Source organism: Peromyscus leucopus, chromosome 8a (genome assembly GCF_004664715.2).
Source record: "Peromyscus leucopus breed LL Stock chromosome 8a, UCI_PerLeu_2.1, whole genome shotgun sequence".
Taxonomy (NCBI): domain Eukaryota; kingdom Metazoa; phylum Chordata; class Mammalia; order Rodentia; family Cricetidae; genus Peromyscus; species Peromyscus leucopus.
In genome coordinates, this window is record NC_051085.1 from 35,300,118 (window position 1) to 35,312,254 (window position 12,137).

General features: G+C 48.7%; 1 protein-coding gene across 4 annotated transcripts in view; it reads right to left on the reverse strand.

Annotated features, from left to right (window-relative positions):
- Positions 1 to 10,804, reverse strand: part of Phactr2 (phosphatase and actin regulator 2) — a 265,333-nt gene extending 254,529 nt beyond the window's left edge. Inside the window, exon 1 of one of the 4 annotated variants that reach the window (XM_037200469.1) lies at positions 10,454 to 10,804. In XM_037200469.1, coding sequence (XP_037056364.1) covers positions 10,454 to 10,676 — 223 coding nt within the window. In that variant the 5' untranslated portion in view covers positions 10,677 to 10,804. The remainder of the gene's footprint in view (positions 1 to 10,453) is intronic. The other 3 variants (XM_037200465.1, XM_037200467.1, XM_037200466.1) reach the window with 3 other exon arrangements.
- Between the last annotated feature and the right edge of the window lie 1,333 nt (positions 10,805 to 12,137).

Consider the following 12,137-nt stretch of genomic DNA (forward strand, 5'->3'; position numbering starts at 1 on the left):
ACAGTTTTAATTAATATAAGCGTCTGTGTGTTTATTTGGGTCTGAGCGGCTGCGAGTCAGGTGGGACCAGAAAAACTCCAGCTACACACACTCTTGGATCTGGTACCAGCTCAGCATTCCCAGGAGCTTGAAGAGTCCCTATGCCTGGGATTCCATCTCCACTGCCCTCAGGTGAGACAGAGAGTCCTTTCTTCCTCTCCACAAACTTTCCCCTGTGACTGTGGCCCAGGGAGCCTTCTGTAATGGGCCCCTCCCCTGGAAGCTCTAGTGAGTTCATGAGCAGCTCAGAAAAAGCAAATATAAACCTCTACTTGGTTATATTTTCATTTTAGAACATTTGGGGATCAAGTTTTTAACCTGTTCCTATATACATACGATAAGCACTTTAGGTGTTATTGGCTGATAGTTTGATATCAAATGAAATGACTTCCAAGTCACACCCAATCTGCTGAGACAATGATATTGGACTTGCTGGCCTCCAAAACTATGAGAAGTAAATCTGTGTTGTTTTAATAGTCTATGGCATTTTTATTAGAGCAAATATATGCACTGAAATAACTTGGTGAGTGGATAGATGGATGGAGAGGAGAGAGAGAGAGAGAGAGAGAGAGAGAGAGAGAGAGAGAGAGAGAGAGAGAGAGAGATGCAGAAATACAAGATGATGGGGAGAGTGTCCTCCTTAGCAATTCCTGCCTCTAGGCCTTCAACACAGGAACTGCTCTTGAATCCTTATATATGCAGCTGAGGAGGGGGAGGAGACTGAATGATGCGACAGACCTGGCTATCCAAATAACTGTTGTTACTATGAAACAGTCCTGCCAAGACACAGGAAGATATTCCCACCGCATGGCCATAACCCCTGCCCCCTTCTGCAATGCCTCCTTAACTCTTCCTTGGGGGCAGTAATGGATGTCTCTCAAAGGTAGTTACAGTGAATTATAGCCTATGTAAGGGAATGAAAACAGCTGTCAGGTTGGGCTGATAGTTCAGTTGGTCAAGTGTCTGTCTTGCAAGCACAGGGACCTGAGGTCTATAGGCAGAACTTATATTAAAAAAAAAAAAAGTCATCTAGGCATGGTGGTATACCTAGAATTTCAGCACTGTGGTAGGCAAATATGAGTGGATCTCTAGGGCTCGTTGGCCAGCCAATCTAACCTAATTGAAGAGATCCAGGCCAAGGAGAGACTGTCTCAAAGATAAGATGGACAGGGCCATTGAGGTAACTCAGAAGGTAAAGGCACTTGCTGCCGAACCTGATGACCTGAGCTCAGTCCCCAAGACCCACATGGTTGAAGGAGAGAGCCAATTCCTACAAGTTGTCCTATGGCCTCTATACATGTGCCACAATCTTCACACACACACACACACACACACACACACACAAACACACACACTCCAAAAAAGACACACACACACAAACACACATACTCTCTCCAAAAAGACACACATACATACACACACATTCTCCAAAAAAAGACACACACACACACAGAAAGTGAGAGATCACACTTAATCGGTCATAAATTTTCTTAGGCAAAGCAGTGTGTTGGACAGTACTGGATGTCAAATACTATTGTGACCAGTAATATTATAATTACAATAAGCATGGAACCCTCTGATATACCAACTATGAAAGACAGTATTCACATATTACATATTAAATCAAGCTGAATTCTGCATCCTCATCCCCATGCCTTTCTGCCAGCCCAGTCTTCTGGAGCAGAAATCCAGAATCCATGGTGTCCAGTAGGTTGAGGAAGAAGAGCATAGAACACCTTGATTATTGATGTTTAGGCTACTTAGATGATTATTCAAGAGATGTTACACCCTTGAGGAAGACAAGCCTAACATTCAGGTAGAGAAAATACACACAAACACTGAAGAAGATCGGGACAACATTCACTTGGTTCACAACAATACATGATGTATCACGCATGCTCTTCAGGTATATGAGCCGCTGGTCCAAAGCAAAACCCTGCCAGTGCCTTCGACATTCTTGACCCACAGTCAAGAGGTCTAAAGGGCACATTGTCATTTTCAGAAGTCTTAAGATTCTTCCTGTTAAGGCAGATACGCAAGGGTTCTTTTTCTTTTGTTCTTTTTCAAGGCTTTACAGAGGCACTGAGAAACTTGCAAAGTAAGGTGTATAAATGTCAAGATTTAGCTAGCTGGTCACAAAGTGAGTTAGGCTCGCAACTGTTCTAAGGCAAGTCAACGCAGCCTGCTTCCTCGTGCAGATCTCAGCTAGTGTGATCAAAGATTATGACTCATCCCCTGAAGCTGCCTCAGTGTTTTCTGTTTTTTGTTGTTTTTTTTCCCCCCTGAGCCTCGCTGTAACTGAAAGTACACTTGAACTTTGAGACGCGCTATGGTTCTTACACATGAATTGTGCTCATAACTCCAAGCCTGAGCAGTCCTCAGTTAAAAGAATGGATCTAATTAGTGATCCCGGAGGAGTACGGGCCTGAAAATATTGCTAGAATTTCACGTGTTGGATGTACCTTAAAACGGACAGCCAGTTGACTGAGGACTTGAAAGATGTTTTTGGCAGAAGAGCTTCTGATTTGAATGTGTGTGTGTGTGTGTGTGTGTATTCATGTGTGTGAATGTGAGTGCACATGTGCTAAGGACACAAGTGGAGATCAGAGAACAAGCTCTGTTGGTGTCGGTGCTATCCTTGTGAGTTTGTGACAGAGTTCTGTTGTAGTGCACTGCATGTGCCAGGCTATGGCCTGCACACTTCTGGTCATCTCCTGTTTCTGTCTCCCATCTCCGAGTAGGAGATGACATTCCAGCAGTTGTCATGATGTGTCCAGCTCTTGCACAGATTCTAGAATTTTCCCCGGGTCCCCACCCTTGCAGGCCAAACACTTTTACTCACTGAACCACTGCCTCAGTCCAAAAGAGCTGCTCATCCCCCATGCTCTTGCTCGCTTGCTCGCATGATATTTTTGAGTTTTAAAGTATGATGTAGTTTTCTCCTTTCTCATGGGGGTGTCTGTGAGCTGTTTCTATGAGGGAATAGCAGATAGTCAGGCAAACACGAGCCAAAGGGTATGCACTTTGGAGTCAGGAAGATGTGGGTCTGTGTCCCTCCCATACTCCCCTACCACCCATGGGGGCATGAATGTCCTCCTCCACCTTTTAAAACCAAGGTTCCTTATCTAAAGCGGTTGCTGTGATGATGAAGCCTGTGGTGTGTGCAGACAGATCAGGACTGCAGTAGCCACAGTGTGCTGCCTTCTGAACCCTCCTGGCACTGGAGGAGGCACACTCTTGGATCTGTGCCAGCTCAGCATTCCTAGGAGCTGGTCGAGTCCCTATGTCTGGGATTCCATCTCCACTGTCCTCAGGTGAGACAGAGTCATTACTTCCTCTCCACAAACTTTCTCCTGTGGTTGTGGCCCAGTGAGTTTTATGAAATGGGCCCCTCCCCTGGAAGCTCTAGTGAGTTCCTGAGCAGCTCTTGAAAAAGCAAATGAAATCCTCTGCTTGAGTCTTTTCATTTTAGAACATTTGGGAATTCAAAACTTCAACTTCCTCGTGTGTGTGTGTGTGTGTGTGTGTGTGTGTGTGTGTGTGTGTGTGTGTGTGTGCACTTTAAGCTTTTTGACAAACGTTTGATGTTAAAAGAACTGACCTAGTTAATGCATTTATCAATGCCTTAGATATCTAGCAGGCACTTGTATGTATTGTATGCACCAGGTCCTATCCTACCAAGAACACAAAAATAAGAAAATCCTGACTTCTGTTTGTCATGGTCTCACGGTGTATTCTGTTCAGCACACTAAGCAACCTTTCAATAAAAGTATGCCAAATGACACACTTTACCCAGAACCTTAAAGTTCAAGGTCTCTGTTCTCACCTTTCACCCCCACAATCATCCAGTAAGCAAGGTGTTGGTCTTACTAATCATTTCCAGGTCAGCTATAAGGAAGTCAAGTACAGGGAAGGGAAGTAACTCGACCAAGATCACAGAGAAGATAACCACGATCCCATGTCTCCTTTACCTGTACTCTTCCACTGTTGACAGGGCCCCTCCTGGGACATGAAGAAACATGTTCAGAATGTATTTCCATCCGACTCACACACACCATACGCAGGCCACTTGTAGTGTGCGCCCATGAGCAGCCAGACACAGCCCCCTCAGACTCTGGCACTGGCCTCCCTGCTACATCCTTCTTTTTCGGTGTTTGTTTATGTTTGTTCATTTGTGTTGTTTGCGTCGAGCAAAACCAAGCAGAGTCTCATCATGCCAGTTGCTTCAGGCCTTAATGCGCTGTTCCTTTTCCTAAACACTCCCTTCCTGTATGTGCCCGGCTCTATCTTTAGGTTCTGCTTTCTGCAGAATGGAAGAGAGAGAAAGCGTGCGTGCGTGCGTGCGTGCGTGCGTGCGTGCGAGCGAGCGAGCGAGCGAGCGCAGGTGGTATCTCAGTCTCAGGGAGGCTCTTCTTGAGGACCTTCCCGGAGCTATTTTCACAGCTGGCCACAGGGCCCTGATCATAGCTCATACTTTTCTAAAATTGTGCCATGTTTAGCTTATTGTCCTCTTTCCCCCACTACACCACGGGTCCCTTAGAGAGGTGTCTCTGCTGCCTCTGTGTTTGGCACATTAGTTTTTACCTGATTAGATAAATAAATGAGACACCAAGGCATGCTCCCATGCCTAAAGCACCTCTTGCAGCAGGTAGGGCCCAGAATGAATGTCCAGCTCCACACCAGTCTCTGAACTGGTGCAGCTAGACCCCCTGGTGGAAGGCACCTGGCATGTAAATGACAGTCACTACCAGGTAACATTTCTATCGCCCATAATGCATGATACATGGATTTGATCCCTAGAGAAACACTGTCTCTGGCTGCCATCCATACCCTTTCTGAAGAGCCTTTGTGTTTAAGAGTCCTGCGTCCAAGACTGCAGAATCATATCTGCTTGCTACCATGTGCCCTGTGCCTAGAATAGTACCTGGCACCCAGTGGCACCAGGAAATACTGGCTGAATGAAAGACTGAATGAATGGATGGGCAACACATGTGCTTGGTTCCGGTTAAGTGGACACATTGCCAGCATGAGTCCTGGTCCCTCTGCAACCAGCTTGGAATTGGATGGGCGGCGTCTCACAAGGGGAGCTAGTCCACAGGCTTCACAGTGACCTGTGATCTATAGCCCGCTTTAAAACGAAGCTTCACAAAGTAGGACCTTTCTTAAGAATTTGAGCCGGGCGGTGGTGGCGCACGCCTTTAATCCCAGCACTCGGGAGGCAGAGCCAGGCGGATCTCTGTGAGTTCAAGGCCAGCCTGGTCTACAAAGCGAGTTCCAGGAAAGGTGCAAAGCTACACAGAGAACCCCGGGTGTCTCGAAAAAAGAATTTGAACAAAGAATTCTTCCTCAAGCAAGCACAGACTCAAGAGCTCGCAGAAGGAAGAGTCTGGGTGTCGCAGGAGTGGGTAGAGTGCCTGTGGCTGTGTGTTACAGCGAAAGCCCCAAGTGAGGGCGGGAAAGGGCTCAAACTAGAGAGGAAGAAAGCCTGCCAGCAGAGAGGCAAGCAGAAGCTGTGGGCCTGCTGAGGTCATGCCAGCCTTAAGAAAGTGGCAGAGAAAGAGGAACCGGTTGCTTAAATTCTTGACAGCTTTCTTGTTTTGGACCCAGGTCAAGTGCATCCTAACTGAAGAGGGACCACCTTACTCACAGATGAAGCAGGTTTTTAAAACATGCTACTTCTGGGACTCCCTGAGCTCACCCAGTGCTTGTGTAAGAAGATGGAAGGCACATTTTCCATCTGGGCAATCATTTTCTGGCCTAGCTGTAAAGATGAGAGCATTTTCCTTTCTTACTGTGAGGATAGGATGGGCACGTATGTCTACACCAGATACCTAGACTGACAAGGGCAGAAGGTGGGCCGGATTTGAGTCTTTTAGAACCTGTTGCACCCACCCTGTTTTTACATTGTCCAAACTGGCCTAGCTTTGCCAGTCAGCTAGCCTTGCTGTTTGTTCTGTGACCAGGCAAAGACAGAAAGTAAACGTAAGGCTTGATGACCACTGCTTGGCAAAAACACAAACCCTCTGCACTCTGAATTATACAAATGTCAAGCTAGCAGGTGTCCTTGGTTGCTGGCCTAGAGCACCTCCATCCAGCCCAGAGACCATCACCACGTTTTGGACAAGACTGAGTCACGCATCCAAAATAATATCTGTCCCTCACACAGCTTAGCCAAGACATGCTGGATGCTAAGGACAGGAATATAACCTGGACAGCATCCTGGCATCCTCTGTTTAGTGAACAGTCCTGTAAGAAAAGCATATCAGAAACAGACCACTTCAGAAAAGCTCTGAGTGAGGAACAAGGCTGGTATAAAAGTTAATAGAAACCGTGAGTGCCAACTATGAGAACTTCATTTCAAGATCCCACTTCTGAAGATTGTTTTATTTACCAAAACATTAGATTTTAGAAGTCCAGAGCTTTGATCAATCCCCAAAGCCCTGTGAGTTAAAAAACAGATAAACAAAAAGACAAAAATCAGTCTAAGCTCTTAGGATTCAAAAGCAACCCCAGTTTGATTTTTAAAGACTACTTATTTGAAAATACTGGGGTTTTTTACCCATTTTGTATGGATTTTCAATTAACTATAGATAAATAACTACATAATTATCTTGCTGACAAAAATGCATGTGTTTTATGTGGAAAACTTAGCTCCTGAATCCAAAAGTCAAATAAAAGCCCCTAAACTACGAGGTATTTTTCTTTAGAAAAGCTGGTAATAACCCAGGGCAATGAGAGGGGCAGGGGCTCTTAGGATGTCTCCATACACTGCTGGCACCAAGCAGACCTTTAAAAATGATTGGCCTTGAATGACCCTGATTGTAGCAGTTGGCAATTTTAGGGGCTGAGTCTCAAGGATGGACAGGAAGCTAGGGCAGGAGATGAGTGAAAGCCGGAGAGGGTGGTCGTTCGTCTTGGAGTAGGCATTGTCTGGTAACCCAAGAAGAAAGTCCCTCTTTCCCTCTTCTTCTCCTCTCTATGGTATGGCCAAAGATGATCTCTCTCCTTGCTTGATGTTCATCCAACGTCAAGGACTAACACCAGGGAATTAACTCTTTACAGTGTACAAAAGGATTGATCATTCCACAGCAATTAGAAATGGTTCTGCCAGGTGGTGGTGGTGGTGGTGGTGGTGGCGGCGGCGGCGGCGGCGGCGGCGGCGGCACACGCCTTTAGTCACTCGGGAGGCAGAGCCATGTGGATCTCTGTGAGTTCGAGGCCAGGTTGGTCTACAGAGTGAGATCCAGGACAGGCACCAAAACTACACAAAGAAACCCTGTCTTGAAAAGAAAAAAAAAAAGAAAAAGAAAAAAGAAAAAAAAGTGGTCCTATAGAAAGAACTCTTTGACAACTAGTTGAATCAGGACTGGACGCCAGGGGAAAAATGCTTTGGGAGGGTGCGGTAGAGGGGTGGATAAGAGAGAAGGGAGCAGGCATGGGTGCTTCAAGCTTCCACTTGCTCAGGCCAACTCTGATCACAGTATTCCAATACTGCACAGCCAAAAGAAGGCATGTTTCATGGTTGGCTACACCTTAGAGTCCCCTGATGCCCAGGCTGCACCCGATGCCAATCGTAGCAGAATCTCTGAGAAGGACCCATCCAGAAACTGTTTAATTGTTGTTTTCCATTTCCCCAAATGATCCTATGGATAGCCAAGATTGAAACTTGGTGTCTGAAAGAAAGACTTCTTAGAATTTAGAGAGAGAGAGAGAGAGAGAGAGAGAGAGAGAGAGAGAGAGAGAGAGAGAGAGAGGGCGAGCGCCTGGGCATCTTTCAGCATGTAGACTCAGATTAAGTAGGTCTGCCTGGGGAGGAACTGAGATTAGGAGCAGAGGTTGGGTCTGGGAAAGCTACATAGGACCTAATCTCTAGATATTGCCTCTGAGCATGCCCAGAATTTCCGGCCATGGCCTTGAAGTTGGGCTACTTCAGCATCAGGCCAAGGACCATTGTCATAAAGAGATTCATCTTCTCATTGTGTTCCTGAGTTAACTTGGGCATCCCAGCCTGCTCAGAGGTGGTGGCTGTCATGGGAAATGCTCTGCATGTCATATCCATGAGGGACTGGTTCATTCTTTGTCCTTCTGGTTCAAAGAAAGGTGAGGTCATAACTACATCTAGCCTGCTCTTAGAGACCTGTCTTAGTTTGGGTTTCTATTGCTGTGAAGAGAGACACCATGACCACAGCAACTCTTACAGAGGAAAACATTTAGTGGAGGCTGGGTTACAGTTTCAGAGGTTTAGTCCATTACTGTCGTAGTGGAGAATAAGGTGGCATGCAGTCAAGCATGGTGTGGGAGAAGGAACTGAGAGTTCCACATCTTGGTCTGCAGGCAGCAGGAGACTGTCACACCAGGTCTAACTTGAGCATGTAAGACCTCAAAGCCTGCCCTCAGAGTCACATGCTTCCTCCAACAAGGCCATACCTACTCCAACAAAGCCACACCTCCTAATAGTGCCACTTCCTACTGGCCAAGCATTCAAACACATGAGCCAACAGGCCATACCTGTTCAAACCACCACAAGACCCAAAGCTCAGTTCTGAAAGAGGAATACAGCTGTGAGGCAGGGGACTTCCTAATATCCAATTATATGGACACGGGAAACCAGATTCCTTGAAGATTAATAGATGATCCTGAAACTGTCACGTGGTGTGTGTACATACATACACGCACACTGAAAGTTCTTACTGTTCTCCTGCATGCAGCTTTAATTCCTATCTTTAAAAAGAAAAACTTGGAACACAGTTACCAACTAAACTAATATTCACTTGTCTCTTTGGGTCACTGGAATGGTTAATCCTTTAATCTTTTAAAAAGTCAATCAGGAATATCTACAGCTCCAATTCTGCTTGGCCCCAAAGCAGACAGCAAGATGGTTTTCCACTCAACACTTTTCACAAAATACATTCACAGGAAGAATTTGTCGATGGATTCTTTGTGGTGGACATCTCGCGACCTGAGCTTAATGATTCTGACAGCCTTTATCCAACGTGAGCTTCCATATCAGATCAGAAACACCACGGATGCTTCCTGAACACACTGGGTAGCAGGTATCAGGAATAGAAAACAGTTTGGGTGGCAAAACAGAGTTAGGTAGCTGAAGAAGAGACAGAAATGTCCTCTTTTCAAGCTAGAAGTGAGGTTGTCATGGAAAGAAGGCTCAGTGGGTAAGGGTACTGGACATCAAGCCTGAGGATTTGGATTTAATCGCCAAGGCCCTGCAAATTGTCCTCTGACTTCTACATGCACTCCGAGGTGTGCCTGCATGTGCACATACACACATAAATAAACGGAGGGTGGGAGGTCAAGAAAAGCATGACCCTGGAGCGCAGAAAAGGCACAGGGAGCCGCGGTGGGGGGTGGGGGTGGGGGTAGGGAGTAGGGGGTGCAGCTTGCTTCAGCAAGCGCTTTCTTGAAGCTGGTCATGCTCATGTCTTCCATGTCTAGTCTCCCAGCTCCGTGCAGCCTTCACAGGTTGAAAATTATAAAACAACCCTTGTAAACTGGGCACACCGGCAGGACTAAAAGACAAAAGTTCTCCAGTTCTTAGGAGATTTAAATAATGACTCAATCCACCTAATGTCTCCACATGATATACCACACTATCGTTCCATATTAGCCACTGAGGTGCGAGAGACAAAGTTAACCCATTAGTCCTCCATCACACAGCACAACCTGGGCAGCATCAGGCCTCAGTGAAGTCCCTGATTTTTTTGTTTGTTTGTTTTTTTGTTTTTTGTTCTGGCCTCGGGGAGAACACAAGGTAGAGGTTTGCACGACAGGCTCCAGGCTTTCCAGAGAACAGTGAAGCAATACACACACAGCCAGCCAGGCCAAGGTCTCATTAACACCTCTATGGGTTTTCACAGTCAGGGAAACTCGAATTCCAGGTCCTCTCACCAGCAAGCCCGCTAAGAAATCTCTGTTTCAGAAGCAGGAGTGAGTAGTTGCCAGAGCTTCCAAGCCCTGTACTAACCCTAGCCCCTGAAGTGAGGGGACCACACCCTTCGGAGGGACCACAGTCACACCGTAGACCGGTTAATCCAAGAACCAAATTAGCCCAAGAACCTAAGCCAACACCGGTGGGTGCCGCCTGGCGCCGCACAGCGGAGAGGGAGTCCAGGGGAACCCGCGGAAACCCAGCCGCTCTGCACCCGCGCAGCAGAGAGGCGCACCCACTTGGACGCACCCGCCGGTCGCCTGCCCCCTCAGCCGAGGGACACCAAGCTTCTGCAGCCCAGCTGAAGCGGCGATGTGGGGACAGCAGCTTTCGCCCTTGCTCTCAGCCGCCCCCCCCCGCCCCCCACGGCTGCCCGCGGGCGCCCAGAGACGATAGCCACACGGGCGACTGCCACCTGCCCGTGGCTAGCCCTCCCTGGGCCACCCCCAGGCCATCCCGCGCCACCCTTACCTGAGCCAGAGATGTGGACCCGGAGCGGGCGGCCCCTGCTCGAGGCGGACGACAGGTCGCTCTGGGAGCGGCCGCGGGGACTTGGGTCCCCGGGCAGCCAGCGCAGGGCAGGCGCTGGCGGGCTGGGAGCCTCGGGCTCGGGGTCCAGCTCCGCCGCTGCCACCGCCTCCTGGCTGGCTGGCTGGTCCGGGGACATCGCCGGGCTCCTGCCGGCTTCCGCCATCGGCCCTAGGCGCCGGGAGGGAGCGAGCTCAGGCAGGGTGGGGCCGGCGCAGAGGGCTGCGCTGTCCTCTGCAGCCCCGCGTGGAGCCCCCGGCCGGCTGGCAGGGCGGGGAGGCGGCCGCAAGCAGCGGTGCGCAGCGCGGGAGGAGGAAGAGCACAGAAAAGTTTGCACAGGAAGGAGCCGCCTACAGCCGGCTCTCGCTCCCGCCGGTGACAGCCACGGGCCCCGAGCCTGCTGCCCTCAATGCCCGGGAACCTGCCCGGCTGCTCCACCCCCGCGGCCCCCCCCCCCAAGACGCGGCCCCTCCACCGGAAGGCAGGGGTCTGTAGCTGTTGGCCCAGCCAGGCTCACCCAGCCGGGTCTCAGAGAAGTGGAGTTTAAGCTGCAGTGGAGCTGAGATGCAAGATCAGGGTTAACAGCACTCAGTCGGGGCGGGGTGGGGATACTCGGATATGCGTGCACACACCTGAGGGTTTGAGATAGGACAAGGACCCAAAGACTATCGTGTGTAGTTTACAGGTGCGAGATACCAGCGCCAAAGGGCACTGGGTTTGCCCGAGGATTCCTGGCAGATCTGGAGTCGCTTGTGAAGTCTGGTCCTTTGATCCTCCCTCTAGCACCTCTTGCCCTTGTCAAAGCTCATCTCTGTCTCTCAGCGCCCCACATTCCTGGGCTTCCGTCTGTGCTGGGTCAGACTCAAAGGTCGTGGTTTTTTTTTTTTTTTAAAAGATCGGTCTTCTAAGGGCTGAATTAATGTCACAGATGTGATGTTTGAGTCGAGGCTTTCCAACGGAAGAGCAGATGACTGGCAATGGGTGTCTCAGTAGACAGCAAAAGGAGCAGTGATTTTGCTCATTGGAATGCCAGCTTTATCAGTTTCACAGTTAGGTCCCCAAGTCGTGGCCGGCCCAAAATTGAAAAGCTGTAAACCAGAGCTAGGTAGCTGACCATCTCTGCAAGTGACTGGTGGTGGAAGAGTGTTTCTGCGCCTCACTTAGGGACCATAGGCAGTGGCAGGAAGGGTAGGAGACTGAGAGCAAAAGAGATCAGAGTCAGCCATTACAACCACACACACACACACACACACACACACACACACACACACACACCGGGTGCTTCATCAGGCACTTCGTACGGAATATTTCATTCAACAGGAAAAGAAACCCAGACATTAAGGTAAAAAGAGAAACAAAAACTGAGAGAGCAAAGCTAAACAAATACAGACATCCGAAAGGCCCAGCAACTAGGTCATGGTGTTCACGGTGCATCCTCGACAATTGAAAAAGGCTTCTTCTCACTGCAGCTCTGTGTGTTCCTGTGTACGTGTGTGTGGAGGGGGTGGGGGAGATCTGACTATTCCAGCTTCGCTGTGAAAACTGTCCAGATTCAGATCCATTTTCACAGTCAGCCAACATCATCTGGACTTGTATTTCCTGCTCACCACATCTGTGAGTCTATGCT